This window comes from Macrobrachium nipponense, chromosome 1, assembly GCF_015104395.2.
Source record: "Macrobrachium nipponense isolate FS-2020 chromosome 1, ASM1510439v2, whole genome shotgun sequence".
NCBI lineage: Eukaryota > Metazoa > Arthropoda > Malacostraca > Decapoda > Palaemonidae > Macrobrachium > Macrobrachium nipponense.
Window position 1 is genome coordinate 116,033,046 of NC_087200.1, and position 13,321 is coordinate 116,046,366.

The window sequence follows — 13,321 nt, forward strand, 5'->3', positions numbered from 1 at the left end:
TCTAGCTCTTTAAATATATCTCTTCGAACCTTCTGGGAAGTAGTTTTGAGCCCTCATCGTATTCCAAAGACTCTGTCAGCAAACATTTAAATCTTACTCTTGTTTTGTAGATAACAACGTAAATACCTTGCCATGAACAACAAAATCCTTTATCTGAAAGCATTGATCCAGGAATAAAAGGTTATAATTCTTTTGCCAAACCTACCATGCTGCAGGAAACCCATTGCCGAGTCTTTCTAGAATTTGATTCCAAGATTCCAAGCCCAAAATCTCACTCGTCCTTTTGGTCGATTAGTACCAAGAGAGACATTGATGAGGAGCAGTTCCATCTTGTCCGAACACGGAATCTGAGGCCCAAATAGGATCCCATTGTAACTATAAGATCTCCAAGTTTTGTCGTATAGAGGTATTGTGTAAGATCCCGAAGATCTTAATGCTCTGCTATCTCCAATTCCTTTATAGAGACAGAGTATAGCCTTTTACTGCGTTCTTTGATAGCAGATATATACAAAGGTAATTCTTCCCTCTGAAAGGGAAGAAAAAACGCTATGTGGTTACAGAGGTATCGGAAGAGGACAGTTTCCTCATTCCCTCAAGCACGATCTGCAGTAATTATATATCTTATCCATGACTACTGTCATTTACCTTGAACATCCTCTCATTCATGTCCACTTCTGGTCAGTCTGCACGCAGACAGACTCAGAGTGGAGAGGTTGTTAAGGTCCATTTAAAAATAGATGTTGAAAGAATATTCAGACTGTCTTGGAAAAGACTTCCAAAACCTGCTGTGAGAAGAACGTGACCTCTGAGAATCCAACCTCACTAAGTCTAAAATGAGGCATAACATATATCCTCTCTTTCTTTGACGCCCTTTGTCTTACATTCTGTAAAAGAGTTTATCTTTTAGGGGAAAAAGACTAAATTTATTCCCCTTTCTATAACATAAAGATGGCGTATATTGCTACCTCTCTCTTATATTCTTTCTTCCTGTCCTCGTTGCCTGGGCAACGAGAGAATGGAAAAATCTATCATCGTTATTCTGCAAAACAAATTATTATTATCCTATTCTCCTACTAACTGATCCAGGATCGAGGAGAATCATTCAAGATTCCTATCCTAGGACATCAGGCCGTAATGTACGGTTCAGATACTTGAAAGAGCCTCTCACCCAATACTGAGAGCTCCTACGAGTCTTTTCTAGTACCAAAACATTACAAGGTCTTCCTTGTTATATGTTTACATGGGAGTAGGATAATATACCATCCTGTTAATAACAATGAAAGAGGAGAAAGAGGAGCTGCATGGTTCAAGGGACTAGCCGAAACGTGCAATATAAAAGGGGTTGCTAAGGTCTTTCTAAAACCTGCACCCAGATTAACTTATGAGTCCGATATATTTTCTATCCCTTGTCTCATAAGGTTGAGGAAAGCGAGAGACCTCTAAAGATATCAGTTCTCTTCACCATGTAAAGGTCTATAAAGCAGGAGAACCCACTTATCCTGACACGTACTACGTTCGCCTGTGCGATATCTAGAATAATTGTCAGTAGAGGGTTGATCTGGCAAAAAGAGTTTCTCCCAAAACAACTCCTCTTGCCAGGAAAGAAGTCGCTCACGCGACCACTATGTTACCTGACATGAGAAGTCTGTTCTTGTTAGAGACTTCCGCAATTTCAGTTAATCCTGACAAGGGCCACGGCCGCCTGTGCGACAACTTGTGTCACTGTCAGGAAAAAACTGATCTTGTGTCAGTTCTCAAAGAGGAAACTCTTGGAAAGTCTATCTCCAAATACTGAGAAATTGGAGATCCTGATATCTTGCGCCTGGCTGGCGCTTCGCGCCTGGCTGACGCCTCGCGCCTGGTTGGCGCCTATCGCCTGGTTAAAGCCTGGCGCTCGCGCCTGGCTGACGCCTCGCGCCTAGCTGGCGCTCGCGCCTGGTTGGCGCCTATCGCCTGGTTAAAGCCTGGCTGGAGCCTTTATGGCCTATACTCGCAACCTTGGTCAGGAAATCTCGATATCAAAATAAGAAGAGGTGCTGTAAGAATCCTATAATTCTACAGTACTTCCATAGTTGGATGTTTCTTCTCAATTTTCCTCTAATACGAGTATATCGGAAGGGGAATTATTCTTTCCTCGGTTAATTCTTCCGTATCCCCCCCCTTTTTTTTTTTTTTCCTGAACGAGAAGGACCACTCCAGTGCGAGGGACTGAGTAACTTCCCAGCTCTATGTAGGAAAGCATAATTTGCTCTAAGGTATATCTATTAACTAATTATTTCTAGTTAGAGCCAGGCGTCCTGGTGGCTGGGCGCTTATGATTCCTTATGGCATGGTTTGAGGAAAAGGAAGCAGTCTACAGGAAGACTGTTGCGTCTTCTTCTTGCTAAGAGATCTATGAAGAAGACTTCTCGCAGGTTCTCACAACTCTTTGCAATAAATGTTAGACATACTTAAACAGTTATTATCGTCGATCGAGGTTCTCACGGACTCGCAAATTCTTGTATTGCTTTTATTTAATAACTCGCTCAAACGAGAAATATTTTGGATGGTGCTCTAGGCTTATTGCACCAAGCTGGCGCAACTTGCGCCAGGCTGGCGCAACCTGCGCCAGGGTGGCGCAACCCGCGCCAGGCCGGCGCAACCCGCGCCAGGGTGGCGCATCTGCGCCAGGCTGGCGCCTCCTACTAATTATCTTTATGTTATGTGCCAGAACATGTGTCGTCTTTATGGTACCCGACATCCTTCATATGTTAATTCCGTTCTTATTATGAAAAACTTTTATATACGCAGTATAATCCATTCAGGGAAACCATTTCCCACTAAAAGAATGTTTCCCATCCGACTCATACAACTTCTGCACAATATCCGATTCTAAATACGGTTGTGTCCTTTTCGAAAGACTTAACCATACCGTATCTGAAGTGAATCTCTATTACATCTCTCTTCTCACTAAGTATGTATTCTAATAAGCCATGCTTTCGTAGTATGAGTGCATTAAATAATATCATGTTCTGCTGCATTAGAATCCTTTAATCATGTTACCTAGGTAAACAGCATTGAAAGGTTGTAATATCCTTCTTATTGAAAGATTCCTAACAAAAGGCAGACACTATATTATTTATGATAGCTTCAGTATTCCCTCAATCCGAGGCTAAGACCACGATTGTAGGGAAGAGATACGGTTAGTTATCCCATTCCGCAGGAGAGAGAGCTGTAAACGACATCTCACGACTGAGAACAAGATGGTACTGCGACTGCGTTGGTTGGTCTTCAAAGCGAAAGCAGTCTGGCCTTCCCTTTCCAGAGTTGCCAGTTACTCCATTAAATAAAGGAATCTTATAAATTATTATCGAACTTCAGGAAGTTTTTATATAAGCATAATTAAGCTAACGAGACTTCGACAAGTCTAGAAACTAAATAGGTGTCGTCTAAACAATTCTTTTAAACCTATTCCTTCCTAGGATAGTCCTAGAAGGGTACTGGTAATTCATGGAAACCTCTTCTAACACGAAGAAAAATGTTCTATCCTACTCTCAATCCACCAATAAAGATATGCTTCTCCGATCACTTCTCGAAGACACGATAGCATCATATAACTCATACTCTAGCTTAATAGAATCCTCTATAATACTGTTACATTAAGGTAAACCGTATTAATTTAGGAAATTTTGTAAGGATTTCACTTGACCATTATAGCATAAAGTTCGGTATGTGTCTATGCCTTGCCATACCGTGTCCTAAGGCGATTTGTCCTAAGCATGGTAGGAGCTAGAAGCTTAAAGTCATACATATATGCATATCACTTAACGAGATCCATATAATTCATTCGATTGACAAACAATCTAAATCGTTCTCATCATAATATTTATTTATATCTAAAAAAGCACCGATGGGGAATCTTATGTTGAAATAACAATTTCCATACCCCCATTGGATAGCGCTCTCGTCTAGTTGCGAAAAAAATGTTCGAACAATGACTGTATCACAAATGTTATCGAATGATCTCTAATATTAGAAGGCGCTAAATCGTCGCCTGATTCCGAAAGGTGGATCGATTAATGTCATTCTAATTTTGAATAATTCTACCAGAAGGCATTATACGAGGATCTTCGCCAATTTCATTCATTTCAAGTTCTTCTATCCATCGAGGAATCGTACGCATAAAAAGGGAGAAACACTGTTTTAGGATGCCTTTCCAATGGCTATCCCTGGCAGTCTGGGACGCTCTACAGAACCTGCGAGGGACGCCTGACCGGTGGGGATTCTCTGAAACCTCCTTACGGTTTTCGACATTCCTTCTCCTCTGGGCTTGTGAGCTTGGAAGAGGTCTAGACCTGAGAGCGAGACAGAGCCGATCAGACGCACCCTCATTGTAATGGGGGAACACTATATTCACTTCTTACGTTCTAAGAGGTTCGCATTCGAACTACTATATCCAAAGTCTACAATTTGCAAATATGATATTGTAAGATTCTGTGGAGTAAGAATGGTGATGAGGATGCAACAACTACTGTTACTACTATAATATTGCTCGTTAACACAAGAGCTAATAAAACTTCTAAAGGATAGTTACTTTTCTGACTTCCCCAACTAGGAAGAAAGATATACATTTCCTCAATCAAACTCTAACACTTATTTGTATTAATGAATAAATATAAGTAATTCCCTTTCATGAAAGTATACGTAATTCACTTTCGTGAAAGTGGACGAGTGTCTACCGAAAACTTCGGTAGTTACCGTCACTAATCTTCGAAATTTTCGAAGTTATATTATCAAAAAGTTAACAAAAAGCGTATGCCGAACCAAAGATCCATTACTTCCCTGTAAAAAGTTAGCCCCAGACGATCGATGCGATGAAACACGAAAATCCATCAGGAGGAACTGCAAACGTTGTTTACATTCCAGCGACAGAAAAATTATGAATTAGAAAACGGGGTATGGTTCCAATATTCCCCGCCACCCAGCAGGCGGGGGGTGGGGGGGTAGATCACCTGACCTACCTGCGCGTGTGCCGCGAAATTCTAATTTCTGTCGGACGACGGAGTAATAGCTATGTATATATCTGACAGTAAGTTGGAATGTATAAAAACAAAAATTTTTTGTTCCTTGCGCGTCCAGGTCCGGTAACGCACCTGACCGCCACGCACGCTCATGCGCCATGTGGGCCACTCGTGTTTGAACTGTGACAGTTGATCGAAACGCACAAACGCGTAGCCGTGTTGGACGCACGCGACGCGCCGCGACGGATTCGGTGGGGCCTTAGCCTAAGGCGTTTTTAGACATGAGTCTTTTGGGGTTCTTCACAGCACACCAAAGACCTTGTTGACAGCCTCCCATCTGCTTCTTTTTCTCTAAATAAAATTTAAGAGCTCTAACCGGACAGAGAGACCTCTCTATCTCTCTGCTACCAGGTTAGATAGGCCTTTTACCTCAAAGCTCCTGGGCCAAGGTTTTGATGGGTTTTCATTTTTCCGCCAGAAATATGTCTGGAACGAACAGATAGCCGCATCTCCTTTAAACCCCACTTTAGAGTCAGAGCGTGCAATTCACTCGTCCTCTTGGCTGTCGCGAGAGACAACAGGAATAAACATTTCCTAGTGACGTCGCGGAAGGAAGCAAGATGTAGAGGTTCGAATTTGTCCGAGGCAAGGAATTTCAGGACCACGTCCAGATTCCAGCTAGGTGTTCTCGGAGTCCCTGATTTCGAAGTCTCGAAGGACCAAATCAAATCGTGGAGATCCTTGTTCTCTGCAATCTCTAGCCCTCGATTCCTGAATACTGAAGACAGCATACTCCTGTATCCTTTGATGGTAGACACAGAAAGGTGCGATTCCTCTCTAAGAAAAAGGAGGAAATCGGCAATGTTAATTATAGAGGTACTGGAGGAGGACAGTTCTTATTCTTACACCATCTCCTAAAGACTTCCCACTTCGATTCGGTATACTCTTCTCGTTGAAGATCTGCGGGCTCTAGCGATAGCGCTTGCAGCTTTGCGAGAAAATCCCTCGCTCTGACGAGTCTTTCGATAGTCGAAAGGCAGTCAAGAGCGAGACCGGGGAGGTTGTGATGAAACCTTTCGAAGTGGGGTTGTCTTGAGTAGATCTGTTCTGCTTGGCAGAGACCTGGGGAAGTCCACTATCCACTCCAGTACCTCCGTGAAAACCATTCTTGGGCTGGCCAAAATGGGGCTATGAGGGTCAACTTCGTGCCCTTTGAAGCCACAAATTTCCTGAGTACTTCCCCCAGGATCTTGAATGAGGGGAAAGGCGTAGGCGTCTAGGCCCGACCAATCCAGGAGAAACGCGTCGATTGCAAAGGCTCTTGGATCTTCTACTAGAGAACAAAAGATCTCTACTCTTTTGGAGAGGAACGTAGCAAATAGGTCTATGTGAGGCCTCCCCCACAGGGACCACAGACTTCGGCACACTTCTGCGTGTAGAGTCCACTCTGTGGGGAGGACCTGATTCCTCCTGCTTAGCCTGTCTGCTCTCACATTTCGTATCCCTTGCACAAATCTTGTGAGGAGAGTTATACCTCTTTCCTCTGTCCAGGTTAACAGATCTTTTGTTAGCTGATAGAGGGAGAATGAATGAGTCCCTCCTTGCTTGCGTATGTAAGCCAGAGCCGTGGTGTTGTCCGAGTTTATCTGAACCACCCCGCCTCTGACTACCTCCTCGAAGAATCTTAAGGCCAGGGTGTATGGCTACTAGTTCTTGCAATTGATGTGCCAGGACACTGCTCCTTTGTCCAAGTGCCTGACACCTCCCTTGCCCCTAGCGTCGCTCCCCATCCCCGACTCCGAAGCGTCGGAAAATAACACTTGGTTGGGGTTCTGCAGGGCAAGTGACACGCCTTCGTTCTTCTTTAGAGGAAGGATCCATACTTTAAGTGATTCTTTACCTCCTGTGGAATCGGGAAAGAGTGAGAGTTGCCCCGTCTTCCAACTCCAAACCTTTTTCAAGAAAAACTGAAGAGGGCGAAGGTGAAGCCTCATCAGAGAGAAGAACTTTTCTAGCGAGGACAGAGTCCCTAAAAGGCTCAAATACTCCCCTCTGAACTGAAATGTTTCTCTCTCTAAGAAGCTCGAGATTCTTGACAAGCCTCGAGTGATTCTCTCTTGCGAAGGAAATACCCGAAAACCCCGAGAATCCATCTGAATCCCCAGATAGACCAAGTTCTGGCTGGGGATCAGTTGCGACTTCTCGAGGTTCACGAGTAATCCCAGAGATTGTATCATATTCCGTGTTATCATCAGGTCCTCCAAGCACTGGTTCTCCGACTTGGCCCTGATCAGCCAGTCGTCTAAGTAGAGGGAGATGTTTATTCCCTCTAGGTGAAGCCCATTTTGCTACATTCGCCATCAGGTTGGTGAAGACCTGTGGAGCTGTAGACAGGCCGAAACAAAGAGCCCTGAATTGAAAAATCCTTGCCCCCTATCATAAACCGAAGATATTTCTTTGACGAGTGGTGAATGGGAACGTGGAAATATGCATCTTGTAAGTCCAGAGAGACCATCCAATCTCCTGGACGTAGTGCTGACATCACCGAGGCTCTCAGGCTCCTGGTCCTTGTCAGGGGTGGCGCTTGTGCCTCGTGATAAACTCCTAGGAGATCTCTTGTCCGAAGGGCGCTTCCGATCCGAACGCTGAGTTGGAGAGGAATGTCTAAAGTTGCAAGCGAACGAAGAAGAAGGCTTCGCTGGGGACAAAAACCTTTCAGGCGAGTTGCGTCTGCTGGCGCCAGAGCGCCTACTTTCCGAGGCTCTCCTAACTCAGCTCTTGACGGGAAGGGATAAGTCTTTCTTCCGAGAAGAGCCTTTCGAAAGAACTCCTACTAAGGCGGACAATTGCTCCTGGAGGCCTACCAGAACTTCCTTCGTTTTAGACGAAAAACCTTCCAGAGAGGAGTCAGGCGATCTAGGCGCTCTCTTCTTACGATCAGGAGAATAATCCGGAAAAGGCTCAGGACTGGAATGCAAAGTGTCGCTTGCGGGCGGCTTCCAGGCTCTCTTGAGAGGGCGCGACTTAGAAGACGAACTCCATCCTCTTTTTGGAGATGACGAATCAGAATCAGAAAAGCACTTCCTCAGGATGCTTTTGCAATAGCTGTCCTTGGCAGCCTGGGAAGCGACTACAGGATCTGCCGAAGGGACGCCTGACCGTTGGGAGTACCCCACATCCCCCTTGCGGCTGTCGACATTCCTCCTCCCCATGGGCATGGAGTTGGAAGCGGTCTAGGCCTAGGAGCAATGTGGGATCGGTCAGACGCCCCCTCCACTTCACTGGGGACACTGCACAAATCACTGCACACGTCACTGCGCTTACCTGTATCCTTCATCGCTTGCAGTTGCGATTGCAAGCTGATAATAGAGGCTCTCACTGCAGCCATTTCCGTTGACGTATCCACGGGTTCGCTGCGGGGGGAAGGGGCTGAAACCAAACTATGAGCAGGAGAATTAACAGAAGAGTTAGGAACTACCTCATGCTCAATAGAGCAGGATCTACTCGAGCTTCTGATGGAAGCTTTCCTAACTCTATCCTTCTCTAGTTTTCTTATATAAGCAGCCAAGTTCTTCCATTCAACCTCAGTTAAACTTTCACACTCAAGACAGGTATTAGTTGCAGAACACTCATTCCCCCTACATTTACTACAGACCGTGTGAGGATCCACCGAAGCCTTCGGTAGCCTCACCTTACATTCCTCTTTCGCACAGACTCTAAATACAGGTACCACGTCAGACATTTTAAAGAGAGATCTAATCCAAAATAAAAAAAACGGTCCACGATAAGCGTATGCCAAAGCCAAAGATCAATACGTCACCAAAGGTCAATCCGATAATCCTCAGCAAACGAGAAAAGAATTCTAAGCAGGAGGCACCAACAACGTTGTTGTCGGTACCGCGACAGAGAAAATCTGACTGAAAACGGGAATGGTTCCTAGTCCCGCCACCCAGCGGCGGGAATGGGCTGATCACCTGACCTACCTGTCGCGTGTGCCGCGAGTTTTGAATTCTGTCGGGACGTCGGAGAATATAGCAAAGTATATATCTGCCGGGGAAGTTGCATGTACAAAAACAGTACTTACAATTCACTTTTTCATAAACAAACAAACCAGAAAGAGAATGGTCACAACAAAGCGAACGACGATCAGCGGGCAGAGAGCGAGACAAACACATCCTCAACCAACGCGGCCGAGAGCAAAAGTGATTATTCGCCTCCCAGTCGCGCGGCGCGCGCACTGGTAGACAAGCAGTTAAATACCTAACCCCTTGTTTGAAGCTTACGACCGTTCCAGCTGCTGCTAAAGTAATCTTCCTATTGTAAAGGACCAAGGTTTGTATAATGTGTCGGAACAAATAAATGTAATCTTTAATGTTTGCATGCCAAGAATGTCAAAATCATCGTGGCCACATTAGTGGAGCTTCACACAAACGCCGATGCATTATCATAAACTGTTTCAACTTGCCATGAATTCTAGTTGTCATAGTAATGCAATAATGATAAAATTGCTTTAATATTTATGTATATATACTTTCAATACATAGGCTAATTTCACCAATTTCCACGTTTTGTGTAAGTCTTATACCCAGTTTGGAGGGTGAACACATACCAATTGGCAACAGAGAAAGAGAGAAAGGAAGGAAGGACAGGAGTGGCGGTGGGGGGGGGGAGGGAGAGGGTAGGTGGAGCTTTTTATGTGTGTTCGTATCCATCTGGATAATGGAGTTTTTGTCTCTTGCTACAAGGACAAGTGTCGTTATTTTTTACAATTAGTGATTCATGATACCCTTATAAATTACGGCACTGGGTGTAATGAACTATAGCAAAATCTTGTTCTGATTCGAGTGTTCGTAATAGAATATTACCAAAAAACGTGCTTGCACTGTCTCTGAAACCCATAGTACTAGGTATGCTGCTTAGTTGTCAATCAAGTTTTTTGTAATCAAGTATTTTTTACAAGCTAGCTATTGTATAAATTTGTATATTTCTCAATCAAAACATATGCCCCTCAATCCTCTGTTTAATGCTTTAGTTTGGCCTTAATTTCTAACTTTGGAGAAAATACTTACTACCTCGAAAGGAGTAGAGGTCTTAAGCTCTGTCTCTCACCAACAACAAGTCGCGACTGATGCCCATCTCCGGTGTCAGGACGCGTTATAAGTAATTTTTCGGAGGGTGTCCAGCCGTGACCGTCGGTGAGTTGAGCCAGTCCATGAGGTTGTTTACTCTACCTAACCACTGGAGCAGATCTGCCCTGGAACAGCCAGACAGGCCTGCCCTACCCAAGCTATTTCCAATCTAGGCTGATTTAGCTACGCCAGGATAAAATCTAAGAGTACTAGGCTAGCTACCTACTACCTAGGTAAGTACCTCCTAGTATAAGCAAACTGATCTCGAACTTTAGGCTACAGCCATCAAATATAAGTTTGAACAAAAATATTAGACGTTAACGGAGGGCACACAGGGGTGGAATAACAATGTCACATGTAATTACCTAATTACCCAATTTTCACAATAAAATATCAATCAAAATACCAAACCTAAACTTAATATTACTATGCAGATGATGGCACACAGGTGTCAGTGTAGTAGTAGTAGTAAAGGGTTTGTTTCTCTGTAAACGATCACTTATTTGTTTTAATTAACTTTATATATACGTATACATACATATATATACGTACACACACACACACACACATATATATATATATATATATATATATAGATATATATATATATATATATACATATATACCATAGATGGCTACTTGTTTCCAACGTACCAATTGACTGCCGTGGTGTGCTCATGTTTGTGATAAAAACCGATAAAAAATGTCACGGTGATGTGACAAAAAACTTGTGTGTATGTGTATGAATATCAATATATATATATATATATATATATATATATATATATAGTATATATATATATATATATATATATATAATATATATAGTATATATAATGTGACTTAGTTATACTTAGCATTAGGCTAGCAACATGCACATTATGCTGAACATCTGGTGTGTTAAAGCAGAGCTGCGCTGGTAGGAGGGATGGCTTCATATATCTGCTTTCTGGCAAACAAATCGAGTCTGGCCTCATCCACATTGTCAAACTGTACTGGCTCGCTCTTCCCCCGTCGTCATTGACAGGTATGTAGTAGCTTATTATAGTTGCTGAAGGGTTGTGAACAATGTTGTCCGTGACCACAGTCACAGTGGTAAACAACCCTTCTGAAGACAGGTGGAAAGACGATCACTAAACCCTCTTCCATATCTCCACTCCGGTACCCTGTATATAGGAATACTCCCCCCATGATCATGGAGAATTTCCACCAGGTTTCGCTTCCTGGTTCTGGCATAGATAGCCATGCCCATGAACACTGCAAAAGGAGTTTCCCGGCCTCATCCCTATCCGTAGAGTGTCGATGTACGCTTGCTCCTTCCTTTTCTTTGAGAATGAGTAGCAGTTGTACTGCAGGAGCTTGAGCAATAGCCAGGCCTGACTCGAGCCAAACCTTAGCTGTGACGTTATTAAAGGTGGGTACACACGTGCGAACCAAACAATTGTATTGTAACGAATTCTTGTAACAAAAAAAACGCAATGTTTTTTTTGTGGTACGGTTCCTCGAACCCGAACCCCGAAACCCCGCGAGGTTCGAGGCTCCGTTTCGCCCTCCCATCCCACCAATGTCGGTTTTTGGGCCCCGCATCAAAGGGAGGTCTCTTTGAACGTTACGCCATGTGTGGACGGGAACTGGTATTACACGCGTAACAACAGAGGTTGCTGAACTTGTTAACACCGACTATGAACTAGGCCGTCCATAGTAGAGTCCCTTGTTTTGGTCAGTTTAGTACGATATGTCTACCATGGCCGATTGGAGTGAGGAAGAGGTCCTTCAATTTATTAGTTATTACGAAGAAACAGACTTTACCATTGGCCAGAAACTTCTTGGAATCTCATGTCAGCGAGTAATTCCCGACCACTGTATTCTACCCTTCTAGTATATAACCTTGATTGCCACCATCTTCTTTTATTTCGCTTCATCTTAGTTAAATAATGTATATAAATATACGGCAGATGCTACTTGCATGGTGGCCATCGTCGGTAAACAACCCGGACAGAGACAGACTGATGATCGCAGTGGATTGAAATGAAGTTACGTGCTTAACGTGGTTACGGTTCGTCCTCAACATTTTGACACCTTGTAACCGTATATGCGAACTCAGTTACACACAAGGTTCGGCTCTCACGTGTGTACCACGTTTGCTCCATGTTCGACTCGACCATACCCGTATCACTAACGAAACGACCAAAAACGGCCGGAAAGACCGAAACGGTCAAAAAGAAAGAAAAATGCTAGGAAGGCTAAAGGGTGCCGGTTAATCAATGTCCCCGTAGTTCAGTGGTAGAGCGGTTGACTTGCAATATTCATGCATGTGTAATATAGTCTAGTTTATAATGATATCAGACAATTGTGGTATGAGATAATAAAAAAATATATTTTAAAACTATTAACATAATTTAACATAATATTTGCATACCTGGATAGACTTCTCAAAGCGGTAACTACCATCTTCAGCTCATAACACTTGATGGACAGTAAAATTTTGAAACGAGAACTCTTATTCCACTCTTTCCTTCAGGAGACTTTTATCCATTGGTACACACTCTGCATGAAGAATCCACATTCCACAAGTCACATTCGGAGCACTGTTTGACATTTGCATTATCACACTCCTGACTGCAAACACCACAGGGAAACTAGCCGAGGGGCAAACTTGACTTTATTTATGTTTTGGCATTTAAGACAACTGGCAGAATCTGAACCTTTTCAGCCTTTTTATGCCGATATGAGGGCACATGAACAAGCAATGCCCAGCTGTTAAGGTAAAGTGTGAAGAAGCCCTGTTTTCAAATGGCTAAAAATAATAGTTTTGATAATGGGCTGAGGCCTAGTCAGTAACTGTGAACAGGGAAGCGTGATGGCGTAATTGTATAACTTACTACATGGTATTTCAACTCATTAATTCCAATCACATTCTTTTTATTCATTATATTAATTTTCATTGTGTATATTATTATTATTTTATATCATTATTCAAGAAAAACACGTGCATTTATTTATTTATTGATATGGAGGAGCGATGTATAAGTCGCAATTGACAACGTTCTCAAGGGTCGCATGTAATTTATTAGGATGTCTCAGAGACTTTTTAGCCCATCCGAGGAGACATCGTGTGCTCACTTATCTGTAGGAGCAGGTTTTACTGTTCATTCAGTGTCCTAATGATTTTGTCTAGCTTTCTTTTAACCT

The 13,321-nt window shown here is 43.3% G+C and overlaps 1 protein-coding gene across 1 annotated transcript in view; it reads right to left on the reverse strand.

Moving 5' to 3' along the window:
* The window catches only part of LOC135218919 (kelch-like protein 30), a 168,767-nt gene extending 156,073 nt beyond the window's left edge, over nt 1-12,694 (reverse strand). The window contains exon 1 of the mRNA XM_064255361.1: nt 12,549-12,694. Coding sequence (XP_064111431.1) covers nt 12,549-12,580 — 32 coding nt within the window. The 5' untranslated portion in view covers nt 12,581-12,694. The remainder of the gene's footprint in view (nt 1-12,548) is intronic.
* Nucleotides 12,695-13,321: the final 627 nt, after the last annotated feature.